We start from the raw sequence: 23071 nt of genomic DNA on the forward strand, positions 1-23071 counted from the left end.
AGAAAATATGGACATACCAGTCAAGAACAGTGAATATCTGAGATGCCTTTTGTGGAATTTAAAAATAAAGGGAGCAGATCTTAGAAACACTCTGCTCTCTATACTAAATGAATCAATACTTCATTTATTCACAGGTTTATTCATTTCATTTATTGAAAGCTACAGTGCATCATAGTTATGCTCAGCAATAGTTTAGTTACTGCACTGTAAACCCATACGTTGTTTAAACTCAAATGATTTAAATCTGTTTTACATAAAATTGGATATTTCTAAATACTGAACTATTTTAAGGTAGTTGAACATTTGTGGGCACATATATACAACATTCAAACTGAGATCTTTGAGTTAAACCAACTTATAATAACTGAGTTTAGTCTGTTTTCATTAACAGCTTCTTTTCCATTGGCTTCTGTCACTATCTATTTGCATACTGGGTGTGTCCAACAGTTTCTGACTAACACTCACACACCACATCAGTGTGTAGTGATTCACTCTGGGCTACCTTAGAAATAAATTGAGTTCCCCTTTAGTTGTAATAAGTTGATGTTTTAATTTATGATAACTCAAGTTTTTATTCGCTATTACTTAAAAAAAATTGAGCAAAACAGCTGCCTTAAAAAAGTTAAGCAAACTCAACTTATCTGTTCTTAAAGTATAACAAAAATAAAAAAGTTAAAGTTGTAATAACTTGATGTTCTCAGTTATACTAACTTAAGTTTTTATTACCCATTACTTAACTTTTTTAAGGCAACTGGTTTCCTCAATTTTTTTTTTTTTAAGTATATTCATCTTATACAGGCTTACATCTATTTCTGAACTCTGATGCTATTTTAATAGTGCAAGGCATGAAAATAGACTGTTGACTTGAGTAAAAATCTTCAGTTAAAACCTTACTACTTATACTATCACCTGAGTAATGAATGAATTAATACTTTTCACACCTTTGCCTATAAGCCTTATTGGACTCATTGGACACATTTGATCATTCATACCATTACCTGGAAGATCAACTTCAACAGATCAGGTGCATTACTCCAGTCCCTGCTGCTGCTAATTGTAGTAGATGGGAATTGCGCTTGTGTAGATATCTAATCTAATCAGTGTGATACTCTGGTTACACAAAATTCATTTCACAGCCGGTCGTCTTATCAGGCTCCGGAATTATTAACATTCTCTGAAGTTAAGGGTTCAGTCCTGTGATCTTAGACAAGACAACCAAGAAAGCCGCTTCGTGTCAGCGACGCTACTGTGAAGCCTTCCTCTCTGAGTTTATCTCTCTGGCGAGTGTCGAGGTAAATTATCATGCAATCATTTCATTCACTCTCATAATTTCCATTAATCTGCTTCTGTCCTAGCAGCGGCCAGGAAGCGCCACGACTGCCTCTCTCTCTCTCTCCGACTTTATTACTGTAAAGATCTGCAGATAGAGACAATTCCGCTTATCAGGGCTCTGCAACGGGATCGGAGCGTGACTCATTTCCATTTCCATGTCTTGGAGTTCTAGCAAGACTGGGAATGCTAATGCAGCTAACTCTCTCCAGCCCACTTCTTTAGTCTTATATTAATGCATGTAGAATGGCTTACATAAAGGCTTAATCTACGGCACTGATAATTAAATTCATTATCCGAATCTTAAATCGTGCTTGCGTGTGTGTGTGTGTGTGTGTGCGTGTAAAATATATATCGCCTATATCTTAAATAGTATTCATAATCTCTAATGACTCATTACTGCAGAGTAGCTCAGATATACTGTTCTTGCATTACCTGTCATATACTGTAGCACTGGGCGGTATTATGTAACAAGTCTAAGAATATAAAGAATAAGGCATTGGAGGCCATTCAGTACAGTTACAGTGATTTTATCATAAATAAGCATCTGGCAAGCCAAGCTGAGTTCTATTAATTGAAAAAAAAAAATGATGAAAAGGAAGCCCTTGGATTAAACATAACATGCAACATGACACTTAACTATTACCGCAGTCCATTTCCAGCACAGCAGGTTATAATAGTTCACATTAACGCATTTAATTTAATTGTCGAGAAGGTTAGTATTGTGCATTATTGCATTATTGTACAGTTTTAGTGCCGGTGATGTAGTTCTACCAAAACGACTCCAGAGACAAGAGTGCAAAAGATATATATATAAAAAATAAATAAATAAGAGACCATATAAAATTAATGAGTTTCTTTTTTTTATTTTACCAAATTAAAAACCCCTCTGGAATAGAATTAAAAGGAAGGATGATCAAAAGCTTAATTTTTTGCACCAGGAGTGCCATAAAGTTATCCAAAAGCAGTGTGTAAGACTCACAGGTATTAAAACGTGTTAAAACATGTTAAAACATGGAGTTGTAAAAACAGTATCTAGACAAAGAGATTCCAGACTAAATAAATAATACAACTTATTTCCCACCTAAACATTCTTCAGTGTTTACATTCTGCTTCACCACAGTGGCCACAACATATTTAGTACATCATGTTCTTCAACAACAATGGAAGTGTATGTACACTGAAAAAATAGTGTGCTTGATCTACTTAAAAAAATCATGTCAACTTTTTGCATCAGATAATTAGATAGATCAAGCAAGAGTAGTCATTGTATTTACTACTTAATTTTCTACAGTAGTGCCAACATACTTTTTCACATAGTTACAACTTAATGTTCTCAAGTAGTGCTAACTTACTTTTTCAGGTAGTGTCAACTTAAAAGAGTCCATTGACACTACATGGGAAATTTAAGTTTTGTCAACTTAATTTTCTCTTGTACACTGCTGACTTAAAAAGCTGAGTTAGCTCAACTTAAGCGTTTAATTTGTCCTTTTTAAAAAATGATCTGTTTAGTCAAATAAACTAACAACTCATCTTTATTTTAACACACACTTTCAAGTTAATAAAACTTTAGTAATGTTCACATAACTTATCATTTTAAGTTAACCATGGGTATTCTCAACATATTTAGTATATTATTATCTAACTGCCAATACTGACAGTATAATACTGGAGCAACACAGGAGTAAACCTGGTAAAGAGTGAAGTCTGCAGCTCAAAGCCAGCATACTGTGATCAGCAGAAACACAGAAAAAAAAGACTGCACGCTCAGGATAAGGTAGCTTTGGGCAACAGACAACACAAAGATGGTAAGTAAGGGAGAGGCCACACCCAATATGCAAATATATGGTACCAGGAGCCTATAGGAAAGCTGCATGAACCAACATTGTAGAAAGAGCATTGACACAGGTAGTGACTAAAACTCTAGTAAATATAACAGGATTTTTGTTTGTTGTGCAGATTTGTTGTGTACCTAAAAAGATTTGTTGGGATTACATAAATAAATTATATTAAGGAAAAAATACACAATGTCTTGTATTTTTAACAAATGTGGAGTAATTAAAAACTAGATATATTCTTGTAAAGAATATGTAAAACATATTTTTTTTGTTGTTAATAACGCAGATTTAATTACGTTACATTTACTAACGCTCAGATTTATATTTTTCAGCGTAAGATTCCACCGATTCACGTCCATTAGCCAGCACATTAAAGCATCCTCTGAGAGACATAAAGCCACCCATCCGCATTTTTCCAGCTGCCCATAATGCAACATCTTGAAGGAAAGCACTAACTGCCAGTTCTGTTAAATCAGCTAAGAGATACAAACAGTGGCCAGCATCTCGCTGAGTGATGGGGTGGTGGAGGAGAGGCCAGTTGTGCTTTCTGGAGTTCCTGGCAATGGATGGCTGTGCCGTCGCCGGGAATTGGATTGGTGTTATCATTTTAAGATGATCGGGCCAACACTTAGGGGGCATTTATATTTGTAGTTTGGTTCCATTGGTCTAGACCAAGCAATACAGTGATACATTGCTGCATTTAGGTCCTGTTTTGCTTTGTGCACATTTTGATACATTTACCAAAACAAACCAAAATGAGAGGAGGAAATGGTGGTATGTGATGTCCAAATGAGAGACAGCTTAAAGGAAACATTTGCCCACTAACAAGGACATGAACAGTCTATAATTTAAAGGGTATATTAATTTTAACAGTGAGAGACAGATAGATATCAAAAAATAATTATGCATAGTGGGAGTTTATAGTGCTCTCAAAATCACATTCAAATTTCCTGTTATGATTCGGACACATCCATTGGTTTCGAATATTTATTGCTGTTTTCTTTTTTTTCTTTTTTTTTTTTTTAGAAAAAGGTATTGAAAAAAGTATCATTTGGGTATCAGTATCAAATTCAACATATCATATGGTTATTGAAAATATACTACTAGGCCAGGGGTGTCCACACTTGGTGGTATTTTAGAAATAGAATGAAAGTTGGCCCGTTGTTAAGCAGGTTTTTATAATGTGAGATTCGAAGTTTGAACGCTAGGTGTCAGAAACGGGCCAAAGAGTCTAAAAGCGGCAAGAGTGCGCAGTTGTAGCGCAGAAAAACGAGCAAAAGAGTTTTAAAGCGGAGAGAGTGTTCAGTTGTAGCGCAGAAAAACGGGGCAAAGAGTCTAAAAGCGGAGAGGGTGCGCATTTCTAGCACAGAAAAATGGGGCAAAAGAGTCTAAAAGCGCAGAGGGTGTGCAGTTGTAGCTCAACAAAACGGGCCAAAGAGCCTAAAATCGGAGAGGGTGTGCAGTTGTAGTGCAGGAAAATGGGCCAAAGAGTCTAAAAGCGGAGAGAGTGCGCAGTTATAGCGCAGGAAAACTGGCCAAAGAGTCTAAAAGTGGCGAGAGTGTTGAGTTGTAGGGCAGAAAAAGGGGCCAAAGAGTCTAAAAGCAGAAAGGGGGCTCAGTTGTAGGGCAGAAAAAGGGCAAAAGAGTCTAAAAGTTGCTGTAATTAAGGAGTTTAATATTAAGAGATATCGAGAAATGAAACATCAATTTGAAAAATCTTAGTTTACACAACACTGTTAAAGATAAAGACAGTAAGTCAAGTAAAATGGTGTGTAAATGAAATAATCAGGAAAAAGTATTATTTAAAGTGGTATATTTCATTATTTGTTTTATTACAGAGTCTGTGGCCCGTGACTTCAAATATATTTCTCCTTCTGGCCCCGAACAAAAAAAGTTTGGAAACCCCTGTACTAGGCAGTGCCCAATTTCTTTATTTTTAGCTATTCATATGATTTTTCCTTTTTTTTAATTATTTTACTCCATGTTCCTTTTTTAAAACTTTCATTGTTTTATCTTTGTGGGGGGCATGTCTTAAAGGTGTGATTACTGTTGCTCCAGTAATCCTCGGGATTTCGAGGATTCCTCATACTGTGGTAAAGGCTTTGAGCATCGCGCTACATTGCAGTTTAGCCATTTTGACAGCCTGCCAAACATCACTGTGAATATTGTGTTGGATGCGTTTTCTTAGAAGGATTTGCTTGTAAAATCTGAAGATGCCGCTTAAGATTAAATCAAGTGTCTGCGGATATCGAGTCTCTACATGCTGCTCTGGAGGCAAAGCAGCTTATGATTCATTAGAATCTCACCAGCTCTGGTGCAGACAGAGCGTATGCTGTGTGTCAGGCCGGAGCGCCTGTTACCTGCCGGACAGTCGGGAGTCGGGAAACGGAGTGTTATTACAGGCGGGAGACAGAGAGGAGTCCGGCAGCATCCGTCTTTCTTTCTTTGGGGATAGTGATGGTCACTTCCTCTCCAAAGTGCCCATCCGCCTCTCAGCTAACAGCTTTCGTTTCACACTGCTCAGATTCTTCTGCTGGCCATGATAGAGATCTGAGCCATCACTCATCCTTCTGTCTCTGGGTGTGTGTGTGTGTGCGCACGCACAGAGTGGGAGATATAGAGAAAAACACACAGAGAGAAGATGCACAAGGGCCTCTGTGTGTCTATGTGTTTTATGTGTTTTATGTGTGTGTCTATATGTGTTTGTGTGTGTTGTGCACGCATCTGTGTACACACACACACACACACACAGAAGTACACCATTGCATTCCAATCATAAACCACTTGGAGTTCTCCCCTAAAATATAACTACTGTTTTCGCAGAGACATGGGGACACACACCGTCTCTCTATCTCTCTCTCTCCGAGCTGTTTACTCCCCTAATTACTGTTTTCCCTGTAACGGTGAAAGCAACACAATTTTCGCTTGAGTGTTTTGAACGTTAAAATATAAAAATCACATCCTGACTGGTAGGAAGCCAACCGCCATGGAAACCACAGTGTGGGCCCCAGTGATCCTGTCGCAGCAGGTTTTCACCGAGTGATCATGGCCGTCCAATTAGGTACGAAAAACAGATATGAAAACATAACTAGTATAAAAAACAACAATTTCAAAAAATAATAAATCAAATTCACACATTTTAGTGGTTAGAAAAGACATAATTGGTACATCTCTACAACCTACCACCACGTTTGCTGATAGATCCCTACACTGGCTCGCACACCGTGCAGCCTGGTCTCAAGAGAAACTCGTACATATGCTCAACCCAATACAAAATCATTTATTTGCATAATGGCATAATGGGCATGTTCCCACCAACCTCCATGTAACTCACCCTCAGTGTGTAGTCTTTCCCACCAGGGCTACCTTCCCTTGGTTAGGTAGTCATAGTTCATGTAGTTGATGAGTGTTGAACCCACAGTTCTGTAAATGCTGGTTAAGATCTGCAATAAGGAACTCTGAGCTGGATTACTTTCCCCCCTGCACTGGGAGAAATAGTCTGGCAGAAGGGAAACAAAAAATATTTCACAGTCTATTAACAAACAAAAACGCAAGTTCACTTTGCCTGAGTAAGTAATAGATTATAGTTACATTAAGGAACTAATAAAAAAATGTGGTAGTAATACTCTTATGCGTTATGCATGAATGCCAACCACCATAGAAAACACATAGCAGGTTTTCACTGAGTGATCATGGTCGTCCTATTTGGTCCAAAAAGCAGATATGAAAAGACACAACTGGTGTGTGTATATATATATATATATATATATATATATATATATATAGATATATATATATATATATATATATATATATAGATATATATATAGATAGATAAACAATTTCAAAAATAAGTCAAATCCACACATTTTAGTAGTTAGAGAAGACATAATTGGTGCACCTCTACGACCTACCACCATGTTTGCTGACAGATCCCCACACTGGCTTGCATCCCATGCTGCCAAGTGCAGCCTGGTCTCAAGAGAAATTCGTACATATGCTCAACCCTTATGCATATGCATTACAAATTCATTTATTTGCATAATGGCATAATGGGCGTGTCCCCCACCACCTTGTAACTCACCATCAGTGTGTAGTCTACCTTCCCTGGGTAGTCTAATGTGTTTAATACAATGCTTTATTGCCTGACCACAATGTTATAAGCTTTGATTGCAAGTTGCTGGTTTCTTTGTCGTGAAGTTTGACTTCATGCTGGCTATGGTTTGCAATGATATATAATGGACAAACACTCTGGCAGAAAGCATGCAAGGCAATTTCTTTTACTATTAATAGATTCTAAGTAGTAGACTATCATATTTAGGAGCTAATAAAATATACCAGTAGTTCTCTTATTCAGGTGTTCATGTATTGTTTGCAAACAAACAGTCAGGGGAAATTTAGGGTTCTATTTAAGCAAGCTGTAGTGCATGGGTCAATTGCGCATCGCATAGCTGTTTTTAGGATGTGTCCGAAAAAAGGAACGAGTCTTGAAACACGTTGAACGCATTTACTAACTCTTCTTATTGATCGTGGGTGTGTTTTGGGCGTAATGTTAAATAAACCAATCAGGGTAGCAGTTGTCATTCACTTTAATAGGAATAGATGCTCTTACTTCGGTTCATTTGCATCTTAACAACATGGCGCTTTAACGCGTCTTAGCGGAGAACACTGACTTGCACGTTTATTCCATTCTTTACTCTCTTTATTGCTTTCCCATAAGGCTCCTGGTGCCATATATTTGCATATTGGGTGTGGCCGCTCCCTTACTTATCATCTTTGTGTTGCCTGTCACCCAAAGCTACCTTATCCTAGAAATGCATCAGTGTATTATATGTGTGGGTTGTGAGGTTTAAGTGTTGTAGGCTGTAAGAGCAAATTGCTTTTGTTCTGTGTTTCTAGTGCTCACAGTACGTTGTTTTGAATCTACAGAGTTCACTTCAGTGCAGTATTAAGCTGTTAGTATTGACAGGTTGTATATACTTTATATATATATGCATATTTCAAATAAACAAATTTCCTTAGGCCCACAATACTTAAAAAAAACTGTTGAGTTAACTGCCATACTGTTGTGTGAACAAAACTCAGTCTAAATTCAATATATTTACAACTTAACTGAGTCAAAGCAAAATGATGAGTTGAGATGAGATAATATTTTTTTTAGCACAATTATTTGTGTGTAACAAGTTTTGATGTACACATGCTGAGCACGCACAGCCAAGACAGAAACACACCAGATATTTACTAGAAGACACCTCACTTCCAGACCACCACACCCATCGGCAGGGGTGTAGCAGCAAATTCTGGGCCCTGCACAGTCTTAATGTCAGTGGGCCCCTATCCATGCCAGTACACAAGGAACGTTAGCAAAAAATCAGGGTTTTCATGGGCCCCTCTCCCTACTCGGGCCCTGGGTAGTCAGGTCCACTTTCCCCCACACTACCACGCCCATGCCCATCGGCATGAATATATTCCTAAACTATTTTAACAGCGCAGGCGCAAGAAGTGAAAGTAGACTGTTGACAGGGTGTAATATAGCAACAAGCATTGCACAGGGTATATAATAGACAGTAACTAAACATAACTTGGAAATATTGAAAATACAGTTATAATAACTTAACTTTTGCATGGCAATTGATAAAATCTACTTAACACATTTGATACTGTAACAAAAAAATTAAGTCACTCCAACTTAAAATCATTAAGCACTTCATTTCCTGGCCTTTTTAACTTAGTACAACTTTATGGCTCATTTGTTCTCTGCACTTACAAAATTACAATCTTAAATGTTAGATAAAGTTAAATTATTGAATTAATTATTTGAATCAATTCATCATAGTTCTTGTATCATTATCTAATATTTTAAGTTGGCTGAACTTAATATACTGTATTTAGTTGAGATAATTGAAAAATGTGTTGAAATTAGTTGCTAAAACATTTTTAGTTATATTAAGAAACTCAGAAATGTTTGTTGTGCATGTCAACAGAAAAACACTCCTAAAACTGGACAATTTTTATTAAAATATAAAAAAAACGAATTCATTGGCTCAACTTACCCCAGTCAAGTTATCAAAAACTAAATAATTTAGTTTTTGTAATACATATATATGTATTGTCAGCATATTCAACGTGTTTTTACAGAAATAACTCTGTAGCTCTAAACCAGCATATTGTGAGCACTAGGAACACAGAACAATAGTGATTTGCTCTTACAGCCTACAACACTGAGACCTGGCAATTAACACATATGTTGCATTAATACATGTATAAGCATTAGGTAGCTTTGGGCAACAGAAAACACAAAGATGGTGAGTAAGGGAGAGGCCACACCCAATATGCAAATATATGGTGCCAGGAGCCTTATGGGAAAGCTGTATGAACCAACCATGATGAAAAAGTATTTTATAAGTCTAGTATCAATAAGTTTCCTGGACTATACAGACAATAACTCCAACATTTGTTTTTTAAAACAAATAAAAAAAATAATTTATATTAAATAAAAATTTAATCTGGAAAAAACAATTACTTTCTATTACAGCCATGTTTAGTTTTACCTTTGAATAAAATAATTAAATCATTTTAACCCTGTTAGTTCATTTTATAAACTTTCTTTTATTTTTTCCTTTTCAGACAAAATGCATTATTTATTTTCTGTAGTCACGAGTCTAAAATCTATTAAATAATGTTAGAATAATTCAGAATGACTTAGTATTCTGACATTAAGTACCAACTGAAGCTGAAAAAAAACTTTCAAAGATTCTAATCAGTCTTTTACTTCTTAATTAACCACAAAAAACAGTATAACAGTGCAGAAACACAACTGTGAACACATCAACAGCACTGCAGCCAAGCACTTAGCCATAAAAAAAAACAAACTTTTCTAAGTAGCTAAGAAAGAAGTACCCTGAGGGGAACAACTTCACAATGATGGTGAGGAAGGTCACGTCCTTTACATGTAATAGTGGTGATGGGAACCAATGGGACGAGTGTGAGACTTACTGACTGACAGAAAAACTCTAGGAGGAGTGATCTGATGTGATGTCATAACCTCTGAAATGAAGTAAAAAATATTGTTTAGTTAAATTAAATTATTTATTTTAAGTTGTTTTAATAGGGATAGATTTGCTTTCAGTCAAATTGAAAAAAAAAACATCCTCAAATCATCTTTTTTATTAGACCAACATAAAAATGCACTTAAAATTAATGACATGGTTGGTGTATCTGGGCAACTTTTATTTTCCTTAATCTACTGTATATTCCAACTGCAGCTACATTACCTTCACACTGTGAGCCTGGATAAGTTGAATTTACTTAAAAAATTTGAGGAAACCAGTTGCCTTAAAAGAGTTAAGTATTGAGTAATGTAAGTTATGTTAGCATAACTTAGAACATCATGTTATAACAACTAAAAGAAAAGTTGATTTAATTTTCTTATTTTTGTTATTCTGTAAGTTGAGTTCTCATAATTTTTTTCAAGCAGTGGAGAATAAAAACTTGAGATAGCAAAAATTAGAGCATCAATTTATTACACACAAAAGGGAAGTTGATTTATTTCTAAGGTAGCCCAGAGGGAATCACTACACACTGATGGTAAGTGTTAGTCAGAAACTGATGGACACACCCAGTATGCAAATAGATTGTGACAGAAGCCAATGGAAAAGAAGCTGCTAATGGAAACAAAATGGACTAATCTCAGTTATTATAAGTTGGTTCAACTCAAAGATCTCAGTTTGAATAGTACAGTATTTGCGCCCACAAATGTTCAACTAACTCTAATAGTTTAGTTTAGTTTAGAAATCTCCAATTTTATGTAAAACAGACTTAAATCATTTGAGTTCAAACAACGTCTGGGTTTACAGTGCACCGAAGATCAACAAGCATCCAGTACAGTTATATCACATCATCTCTCATCATGTTGTTTGACCTCTCAGCCTGTATTCAGCCAGAGCGTTATAATGTAGTTATGATGTTGTCATGCCATGTAAAGCATCTCCCCCCACGTGCCACTTGATGCCCAGAGCTGGAGCTGAACAACAGTCGTCTCAATATTAACTCAGTGTCCTATCAATACGGTGAAGGCGTCTCAGCCTACATCTTTCATTACTTACTGTTTGATGTGACAGCTCCAATTAGCAGTGTTCAGTGGAACACAAAAAAAAAGAAAAAAAAAGAAAAAAGAAAAATCAGTCACTTGCTATACAATTATATCCCACCCCCGTATTCCCTGCAGTAAGACATACTCTGACATTCTGTGTGAAGTCTTTTTTGCTGTGACCGAGACCTGATTATCGCGAGTCCCCAGTGGACAAACACAATCTTAAAAACGGAGAGAGAGACCATATGGTGCACATCTGAAATGCCTCGGAGGAGTGTGGCTCTAGCAAGGGCCACAGTGAACTCCTCGCTAAATATGCTCCATTTAATCCACATCTCCTGCGGGCTCACAGGTAAACGCTAACTTTTGCTGTGCATGTTTTTTGTTAGCTTCTCAATTTCACCTTAAAGCAGCAGTCCTTGTTTTTGTTTCTTATACATTACATTATATTATATTGCATTTACTGCATTGACTTACAAATAAACAATGCGAGTCAGCAACTGATGATACATGACTACAGCTTATCTGTCTTAATATCAGTCATAAAAGTAATGCATTAAAGCAAAAACAACCAGCTGGACCCAGGCAGAAAATAGTCTATATATGAGCAACACAAAACACAGTAATTTGCTCTGAAAGCCTTCAACACTCAGACCTGACAGTTATTATATAACCCATGCAATAATCCCAGGAGAATCAGTCTGTGGGGAATGACTACACACTGATGGTGAGTGAGAGGTAGGAGGACACACCCAATATGCAAAAAGCGTGAGCAACATCAGGTGAAAACCCCTGCAAAATTTCTCAGTAGACCCCGTTTAACTGAAGAGTGAAACTGAGCATGTGCTGTAGTGCAGAGTAGTTGGCTTGGCCTTTAACTTGGGTTCAACTACAATTTGCAAATTTTGCAACACAAATGATTTTTAACAAGAAACGTAACAAGAAATAGTGTCAGTTGTGGCAAATAGTTTGCAATAGTTTATGGTGCAATTCAATATTTCTATTTCTGCATGTAGGAGTGAGTCTGTTCCATCATCACCTTGTAGGCGATCATAAGGGCTTTGAATTTAATATGAGCAACAACTGGTAACAAGTGGAGCTCAATAAGTAATGGGGTAACATGTGCCCAAGTGGTTGGTTGGTTGGTTGAAGATCAGGCATGCTGCTGAGTTCTGGACCATCTGAAGTGATTTTACCATGCAGTTTGGGAGGCCCGTTAGCACAGCATTGCAGTAGTCGAGGCGTGAGATGGGTGGCCTCTTGTGTAAGCATTTGTCGAATTATGATCGAGTTTGTCTGATATTATATATAATGTGGCAACGCTGAGCAACTGAGGCAACATGGTGTATAAAAGATATATCATCAGTTGCTATATATGCTAAATATCATCAGTTGATATATATATATATATATATATATATATATATATATATATATATATATATATATTTTTTTTTTTATATATGTATTTGCAACAACCTTGGCATGTTGCTATAGAACTAGAATAAGGGTAGCTTTGGCAACAGACAACACAAAGATGGTGAGTAAGGAAGAGGCCACACCTAATATGCAAATATATGGTGTCAGGAGCCTATAGGAAAGCTGCATGGACCAACACTGTAGAAAGAGCATTGACACGAGTAGTAAAATCCCATTTTTTTTCATTGGCTCAACAAGAATTTTTTTTCAAAAAAAGTTTTCAGGTTGAAGTTCTCTGAACTCATTTTCTTGAGTTGTACTGGCCGTAAGTTCATTAGATTATTAGTTCTCCTGACTAAAACACAAAATCACTTTTTAGAGCAGGGGTCTCAAAGTAGCGGCCCGCGGGCCACATGCGGCCCGCGACGCGGTTTCATACGGCCCCTCACGGGTTAACAAAATAAACATACATCTGGCCCGCAATTCAATTTAATTATTTATGCTTTATTATGTTCGTTTTCATATTTTATCTTAACTTGTATTTTGGTGTGTGTGTGTGGTTTTTGTTTTTTTTTTTGCTTACGCTGCGTTGCCTGCTTTAGTAGTCTTCAGTAGCCTTCAACAGTCTAACCTTGCAGCCGTGGTGTGTCCACTAAACTCCGTAGTTATAAACATCCTGAGGTTAGCAGCGCGCTAACTGACCTGTTTATAATGTAATCCGAGCAGTGACTCCGGGACGCTGTTCTAAACTGCTGCTGTTAGCTGCTTGGGCTGAAAGATGAACTGTAGAGAGCTTTATTATCCGGTTAGTGGGGTTATTTTATTTCATACACAGAAGAACTTACAAATTTTTAAAAACGCTCCAGACTGGCTCAGCTGAGTCCTGTAGCCCGTGGCTGGGCTGCAGCTCTGACTAAGCAAAGACTGCGGGCTTGTGGTGCTGCAGCTGCAGCTCCGACTAGTGGTTGGATGAGGAACTGCTAAATCTGAGGAAATGCTAAATCTGTCACAGCTCACAATTTTTGATTTTATATTTATTAAGCCTTATTTCAGTATCAAACGTTTTGATCAAAGTTAATATAACTTATAAATTAAAAGGATTTATGTTAATAGAGCAACAAGCAACCATTTTTCCATGCAACTGTAATATTTGATTGAATAAATAGTTTATTGAGAGTTATTTAACATTAAGGAGTAATTACATTCATTTTGTATTACATCTGGTTACATTTTCTTATATTTATAAGTTACATCTGGCCCTCAGAGGACAGCCAATATGCCAATGTGGCCCTCGGCAAAAATGAGTTTGAGACCCCTGTTTTAGAGTATATGTGCTCTCTATATTTAGAGTATTTATAACAATATTTAATTAAATGAATACATTAAAATAAAAAAAGTGCTTAAACACAAATTCATTTACATCATCCTGCATTAAAAGTTTTCTTCCACACGCTCATGCTTGTGCAACTACACATTCTCACCTGAGATGTCACTAAATCCACTAAATCTACAAAACATACAGATTGTCTCTTACTTTCTTTGGTTTTTCATATATAGCTCTGGAAAAAAAAGATTCAGTTTTCAGTTTTTCTGATTTTGCTATTTATAGGTATATGTTTGAGTAAAATGGACATTGTTGTTTCATTCTATAAACTACGAACAACATTTGTCCCAAATTCCAAATAAAAAAATTGTCATTTAGAGCATTTATTTTCAGAAAATGAGAAATGGCTGAAAAAACAAAAAAGATGCCGAGCTTTCAGACCTTAAATAATGTTTAAGAGATCAGAAATCAGTATTTGGTGGAATAACCCTGGTTTTTAACTACAGCTTTCATTCATCTTGGCATCACGTTGTCCTCCATCACTCTTACATACTGCTTTTGGATAACTTTATGCCACTCCTGGTGCAAGAATTCATGCAGCTTGGTTCAGCTTGGTTTGATGGCTTGTGATCATCAGTCTTCCTCTTTATTATATTCCAGAGGTTTCAAACTGGTATTAAATCAACTCATCATTTTTAAGTGGTCTTATTTTTTTTCCAGAGCTGTATATGTTTAAATAAGACAAAATAAAAAAGAAAACTTATTCTTTTTTTCCAAGTGATATTCCAGTCTTCTGTATGATAATGGATCTCTGGAGATTTCACTATGTAATAAAATTATGAAATTACAACAGTTTCCATTGCATTGCATCGTTTGGTTTTGTTTAGTATTTTTTTTTTTCTTTATTATTTTTCTTCGCTGTTTTCTCGGGGTATTAGTCACAGCCAATTCCCATTCCCATCACTGGAGTGTGAAGGCTAATATGCCCAATGCTTCTGCATTTTTCAAACGCTGCCCACGCAGCATTGCTGAGCGGATCGGTCCGCGGGAAGAAGTGTGCTAACAGCGCAGCTCTGTCGGCTTTACCTAGCAGCCATCATGATTTCCAGCCTCACTGTCACTCTGCATATATAACATACCGTATGTGTGTGTGTGTGTGTGTATATATGTATTTATAGATAGGGAGCCTACAGTATAGGGTAAGTATGCATACTGTACATCGGAAGAAAAGCATAAATTTCCATTTTCTTGTTGTAATTATCTGTTAAAATGAATGTGGGAAAGGCAGCTGTTTTTTGCAGTGTGAAAAAGTTCATGGTCAGTGATAGACTAGAAATGGCCCATGAGTACAGAAACAATACAAAAATATTTTTTGGGATTTAGTTTTGTTACATCTATTAGCATATGAATTTTGTGGAACGTTTTATGAGAAAACTTCAGTTTTCACCTGTCTTTAAAAGATCTCTACTTGCATGCCCACTCGGATGCTTTCAGTTGCTGATGTTTCATCTTAAAGTTGTCCTTAGAGTTGGCTCTGCCCCTGCCATCCGTGCTTTAGTGTGTAATTATTGTAATTTTTGTTATTTTACACAAATGTGTCAAACTTATTTTCATTTATTTCTCAGAATTAAATTATTTCTGTGAATTAAAACTACTTAAAGTATAAAAGTAATGTAAAGGGGGAAAAATGTAATTAAGGACAAAAGCTTAAGCCACACCACAGGGTCCCATAGTGCACTACCTCCCTCCCTCCCTCCCTCCCCAAAACACATTTTTCTAAAAGCCATAATGACTATATGTTATAGTAAAATGATAATATAAAAAATGTTATGTACTTAGCTTGCTTTTTCAGCTGCATATCTGCTCATTAAAATGAATGAATTTTAGTATACAATGCAAATACAGCTCTAAAAGACCACATAAAAATGATGAGTTTCTTTGATTTTACCAAATATAAAACCTCTAGAATATAATCAAGAGGAAGATGGATGATCACAAGCCATCAAACCACCAAACTGAACTGCTTGAATTTTTGCACCAGGAGTAAAGCAGAATAAAGTTATCCAAAAGCAGTGTGTAAGACTGGTGGAGGAAAACATGCCTAGATCTTAAAACTTTATGAATATGAACTTTTTTTTCATTGCATTATTTGCGATGTTCATTTCACTCAAACATGTATGGAGTAGCAAGTACAGATGTATAAATAGTATAAGTACTGAAAAAGTACTGAATAATAATGACCTCAGTATAGTACAGATAACCAAAATTTCTACTTAAGTAAGGTTACAAAGTATTTGTACTTCATTACTTCATTATAGAGCTTAGATCAGGCCCAAAATATCCTGCCCGACTCGCCCCGAGCCCGTGCACATTCTGCCGACCCAACCCGACGCCTGAGCCAGATCTAAACCAACATTTTTTTAGTAAGTAGAGTTAAAACTGAACTTTTTAAAAATATCTTTGTGCTGTTTGAATGAACAAAGTCTGTTTAGAATGATGTTAATTAACATTGCAAGACTGAAGAAGCATAGACTCATTATTTAAGAAAATATTTATTAAGAACAGCTAAACACAGCGTCAAGTCAAGTGCGTATTGTGGACAAGTGGAGGAGCTCACATGTGAGCCCCAGAGCTGCGTGATTAGAACATTCTAACTTTGTTTAAAACACAGTTTGATTTGTTACTTTGCTATATTGTGATTTATCACTACATACCTTTATATTAAATAAAAATAGCATTAAAAAACAGACGCTACATCACAGACCATTTTCTTGAGCTCGACCCAAACTCGGGAAGAGAATCTAAACTCTACTAAACTTCATTACACCTCTGCTTTTACAATACTAAATTTGTATTTGTACTGCATGCTTGCCTCAAGAGATGACATGTCACATCGAAATATGTGTTATCATTAAGATACATGCGTTATAAAGATGTAACTGTATTCAAATACATTATTAAGAAAGAGTGCATACGTTGTGAACAGATAAAAACACATGTTTATTTCTATCTTTCTTTGTTTAATAATTTATTCCTGTGTAGGCCCAGTTTTCAAGCAGCAGGAAACAACTTGCAAATTATTTGTTTGGTAACTCCTCTCCATTCCAGACATGACCTCCATATTTACTGCAAATGCTGCTTGCCTGGCTGTCAGCGGTTTGCTCTGGTAGCCTGACCTCAACATGACCTTGCTGAACTACAAAATAAAACTATATTTCTAGTCAAATTTACCTGAATACACAAAATATTTCACAAAAAGACATACTTTTATTCACATAACTCAGTTCCACTGCTTTACAGCTTAGTGCTTGGGGCTTTATTACCCTTCAACCAATCTCAAGCACAGGGTGCAACTTAAAGGGCCCTATATTACTTCCTATGCAAGGTGCATTGCGATGCTCATTGCTATCTTACACCCCATCAAAAGTCTATTTCACCGTCTGGTGCCTCTGTCGTTTAAATATCACAGACGCTTCAGAATATACCTACGCTGATGGGCGTGGCACTCTGGAAGAGATGTGTGTTCAAGTACATTTCTGGCTTATTGCTATATTGGCATTGGAAAACATAGGTGCGCCACTGACTGATTAAAACTTTGACAACAGTCAACAATCAGCCATTTATTGCTATCTCTTTTTTCACATACACACATATTCAGCAGTAAACAACCCCAACTTTTACAACAACAATAAACAGAATACAAAATAACATAACATTGGTGTTCTTGTAAATGACTTGCTTGCGCACCTTCACAGCATGAACACGCAGAAACACTGCGCCATTCAAATAGCAATCCACAAAAAAAAAAAAAAAAACTCACTTTATGCCCAAAAATCACCCATTTCAGCTGTACATATTTCTTTTGTTTGCTTACGATACCCAGAACCCGCTGACATGCCCTTAATCAAGCTGTGCATTGCACGGTTGATTGGCTCGTATATTGTATTGTAAAATAGGCTCAAAGTAGCTGAAATGCATTCATTGCAAGTGTTAACTTGCATTTGCCTTTGCCCATGACTTACTTATTAGATAAAAAAAAGGAAACAAATAAAATTTCACTTCAAGGACACAAGAAACAATACTAAAATACTAAAGGTCTGGGCTTAGGCCAATGCCACAGCAATTAAATCAGCTTTTAGCACTGTTTTAAATTCTTAATGCATAATTCACACACCCACACACACACAGTGCAGTCTAAATGTATATAAATCATAACTCATACGCCTCTCAAAGTGTTATAGCAATCATGTCTCTAGAGTGCAAATACCCCAAAATAGTACAAAGGTAGGCCATACTGGGGACGTACTTGTTGTACTGTCTACTCCTGGGGTTTAACACAAGAACAGATCTGATGAGATAAGACAACCTCTATAAAAAAAAGGTATTTTAAAAAAAGTAACTCATGTAGGGGTGCATTGTGTAAAGATAAGTACCCAAAAAAAGTTAGTAAAGTCACAGCTAAAAGAAGGCCAGTTTATTTTTTATTCCCCTAAATAATCTTTAGTTTAAATCTAGTGATGCTAGTAAATAAAAAAATAAAAATGGTTAATGTTTAAATCTATGGGAAATCTATGCCCTAAAGATTTCCTGATAAGAACTGAATTGAACTCTATTGAATAACAGATCCGTTGTGAATCTAAAAGGTCTAGACAGCACAGAGAAATTAACATTTATGTTTTTATTTATTTTTCAGGTTTTTGACTTAATGTTCTCAACCTAGATTTACATTTTAGCCAATGAATTATATTAGACCAACATGTCTTAGATTAATATCTCTGCAGTGTCATGAGTCATCAACAAACAATAGTCCTCCTGCAAGTGTAGGAGGAATTTTACCATGTGCTACTCTAGCTCTGCATTTTTTTCTGAATTTGAGAAGCCTCTAAAATAGTGAAATAATGAAAGGATGAAGTAATGGAATCTATGAACCTTTTTATACAAATTCCTGCAGTAAAAAATATTTTTGGAACCAAAATGGGTTCCTCTATGACCATTTGTAGCACCTTTACCGTTATCAAGTGTTATGTAACGGTTCCTGTAAATGGGACTATGGGGACCATAGTGATATAAGCAAATATAAGCAAATAAGCAATAACACACGAGAGGGAGTGCTATAACGTGTATTATTGGCACTGCTGTGCTACGGTCATAGGCCTGAGGCTGCAGGCTGTATTATTGCGATTATACCACAGTTCCATTATTGCTGTTTCTTAAGATTTTGAGTTAAAGAGGGCGAAAAAATATGATTTTTTGGTTTTAAACACTCTGCGAGTTAAAATAGTTCCATTTCTGCACTGTTTGTAGCTGCGCTGTTTGGTTTGTAAGTGCTGCATTGTTAATAGGTTATCTGTATGTGGCGGAGTAATCAGCTTCGCTTACAGAGCATTACCAGCTGATAATGGCACTCATAGAACGCCTCTCAGCCAATCACATTGCAGGGATGGAACTAACGGTGGTATAATAATAAGACTTGACTGATTCTAAAAGCATCTCCACTTATCCAAGCCCTTTCACAAGCAGACAAAGAGCATTTTGCATTAGAACTGTTCTTTCAGTTGTGATAAATTTTAAAGTTTTATAAGTATAAGTCTGTTGCCTTTTTGACTTTAAAGAACTGCCTTCCTCAAAAGAAACCTTGACAGATGTTTGAAGAATGGTGTATTTGCAGTGTGAGGACAAGAAAAGAGGGCTTTTAAAAGCAAGGCCCTTCACTTAGTGCCCTGAGACAGCATGTCCTTCAAGCTGAGGTCTGACCAACTTAACCTTGCCTGTATTGATCACTTTTGAATGGGATGACCGTGAACACACCTAATACTAATAGTCTACTTCAACGCCTTCAAACGCTTCTTATGAAATCAAGGGTATTATTAGAGGATTTGTCCTTCTTTTGTTGCAGTTGTAGACTTCTTTAGATTTTCTGAATAGATTTACACTAGATTGCATTCAGCCACCAGAACAGGCACTGATGTTGAATGCATAGTTCTGGATTACACGCACCACTCCAATTCATCTTTAAACAGTTCTGGGCTTCATCACTCAATAAAATACAGTTCTAACTAGGGCTTGATAAAATAGCTGTGTGCTGTTTTATTATATTGAATGATAGCACTGTAGGCTATAACAATCAAATTAGGCTGGTGAAAACTATCCAAAGCTAATCAGTTTATCACAGCCTTACGATATAACAGTAAAAGCAATTATTGTTTGTATCAAATGAACAAAGATTTGACAAATGTAGCACTGCCCATTGCTTGCATAATTTTTGTAAATTAGAACCAGGAGCAATATCTTAATTTTCCCTTTCTTTTTCAAGAATTGTGTCGGTTCTCTAGCTTACTGTGTTCCAACTGCCTGCAAGTGAACCTGCTTGTGTGAATGAGTGGCTTTGTATTACAACATACTTAGGTATTAATAAGATACATTAGTTGAAAATGTGTGGCAACATTTATTTGTAGGTTCACTGTGAGGAGAAAATGCTTATTTTTTTATTATTGATTTCTGAACACTTAAAACTTTACAAATATGAACTTTCTTTGCATTATTTGAGGTATGAAAGCTCTGCATCTTTTTTTTTTATTTTAGTTCAGAAATTAATATTTGGTGGAAAAACCCTGGTTTTTAATAACAGTTTTTTATGTATCATGGCACCAGTCTTACACACTGCTTTTGGATAACTTAATGCCACTCCTGGCGCCGTAGCTAGGACTAAAATATATGTGAATATAAAACGTGTGTGTGTAGATATTAGCGCATGTGTATGTGCTAAGCCTGTTCTTTCTCTCTCTCCCTTCGTGTCTCTCTCTCTCTCCCTCTCTCTCTCTCTTCCTCCTTTCATCCCTCTCGTTCAATCCAAAAGCAGTGTGTATGAATGGTGGAGGAGAACATGCCAAAATGCATGAAAACTGTGATTAAAAAACAGGGTTATTGCACTAAATATTGATTTCTGAACTCTAAACTTTATGAATATGAACTTGTTTTCTTGAGGTCTGAAAGCTCTGCATCTTGTTTGTTATTTTAGACACATTTCCCATTTTCTGCAAATAAGTCCCTAAATGACAATATTTTTATTTATAATTTGGGAGAAATGTTCTATCTATCTATCTATCTATCTATCTATCTATCTATCTATCTATCTATCTATCTATCTATCTATCTATCTATCTATCTATCTATCTATGTAGTCAGAGAGGATTTAGCCTTTGCTGTGTCTCACAGATGTGTAAATATAAAACGTGTGTGCAGATATTAGCGTGTGTGTATGTGCTAATAAACCTGCTCTCTCTCTCTCCCTCTCTTCATACCTATCTCTCTCCCTCCCTTAATGCCTCTCTCTCTCTCTCTCTCTCCTCAACTTTATCTAAGTATCTAGCGCTGGGTAAAGTTGGTGTTGAGGGGAGGTGATAGAGCTACAGGGGGAGCGGCAGTGCTGCTGCTGCTGCTGCTACTGGGTTTCGCTCAGTTTCGCTTATAGAAACACGCTGGTACTGACCGGAGGAGACGGACCAGCTGTTCTGTGTATCATGCTGAAGCCCAGACGGCTCTGAGGAGACAGAGAGAGAGAGAGAGAGGGAGACAGAGAGAGAGAGAAAGAGAGAGAGAGCGCGGGAGCGGGTCCTCAGCCTGTGTAACTCTCGCAGGGAGAGAGGTGGAGGTGGAGGGGGGATTTTTCCTCTACCTGGATTAAGCGCTGAACTAAAATGGCTAACTGACACTTTCCCCGGCGCCTCGGCTGCTCGAGAGCTTACGGCGGAAGACGGAGAGAGATTCTCGGAGGCAGAGAGAGAGAGAAAGAAGGAGAGAAGGAGTGTGTGTGTGAGAAAGAGAGAGAGAGAGAAGCGGGGAGCTGCTGAAGATGGAAGTGTGCGGCTGCTGGAAGCGCCTGCTGCTGCTCTCTCTCAGGCTGCTGTTTGTTGTCCCCGCAGGTCTGCCCGTCCGGAGCCAGGGGGACTCTCAGTCTGACAACAAAGTGATGGACAATATCACCGTCCGGCAGGGAGAGACGGTGTACCTCAGGTAAGAGAGCGGGTTCTTCTCTTTATTAACAGCTACATGTGTCTGTGCTGTGTTTGCAGCGACGGAGAAACTGTTGAGGAGATGGTGGTGTTGTCGGTGGTCACTACTGTAAGCTGTCTGAAAGGAGTAGTGTTGTCAAATGATCTGTAGTTCTCATTAAATTAGCAAAACTAACTTTATTATTTAGCCACTTAGCTCGCTCAAATAAGCCTAGCTGCTGTAACTGGTGTATAATGCTGTAAGTTATATACAGTGCCACAGTCTGTCTCAGTCTGAGAGATAGACCAGTCATGCCCAGAGGCTGCTGTGGGTTTAAAACAGGCACTGGATTAATTGAATTAGTTTTTAGCCAATTATTAGCTCAATTAAACATACTCTAAGCTGGTATGTACATGCTGTAACATATATGTCCTGCCTAGGTTAGCCTGAAAGGAGGAGTGTTGTGAAATGGTCTGTAGTTCTCATTAAATTAGTAAAACTAACTTAATTATTTAGCCACTTAGCTCGCTCAAATAAGCCTAGCTACTGTAACTGGTGTATAAATGCTGTATATACTAAACCTTCACAGTACTACAGTCTGTCTTAGTCTGAGAGATGGACCAGTCATGCCCAGAGGATGCTGTGGGTTTAAAACAGGCACTGGATGAATTGAATTAGTCTATTTAGCCAATTACCTCAATTAAACATACTCTAAGCTGGTATGTACATGCTTTATATGTTCTGCCTAGGTTAGTTTGAAAGGAGGAGTGTTGTGAAATGCTCTCTACATCTCATTAAATGAAGAAAAAAACTTTATTATTTAGCCAGTTAGCTGCTCTAAGCTGGTGTATACATGTTGTATACTATATATTCAAAGTTGATTATGTAGCCAATTAGCTCAATTAAATGAATACTAACATGGTGTATACATGCTGTATACGTTTACAGTACAGTCTGTCTCAGTCTGAGAGAGTGACCAGCCGTGCCCAGAGGCTGCTGTAGGTTTAAAACAGACACTGGATTAATTTAATTAGTTTATTAAGCTCAATTAAACATACCCTAAGCTGGTGTATACAT

The 23071-nt window shown here is 37.0% G+C and overlaps 1 protein-coding gene across 1 annotated transcript in view; it reads left to right on the top strand.

The window, feature by feature from the left end:
* The window catches only part of ntm (neurotrimin), a 715007-nt gene that overhangs the window by 459398 nt on the left and 232538 nt on the right, over nt 1-23071 (top strand). Inside the window, 1 exon segment of the mRNA XM_049468804.1 lies at nt 21925-22015. Within this exon segment, the coding sequence (XP_049324761.1) occupies nt 21925-22015 (91 nt within the window).

The sequence above is a fragment of the Astyanax mexicanus genome, chromosome 20 (genome assembly GCF_023375975.1).
Source record: "Astyanax mexicanus isolate ESR-SI-001 chromosome 20, AstMex3_surface, whole genome shotgun sequence".
In the NCBI taxonomy this organism is placed as follows: Eukaryota; Metazoa; Chordata; class Actinopteri; order Characiformes; family Acestrorhamphidae; genus Astyanax; species Astyanax mexicanus.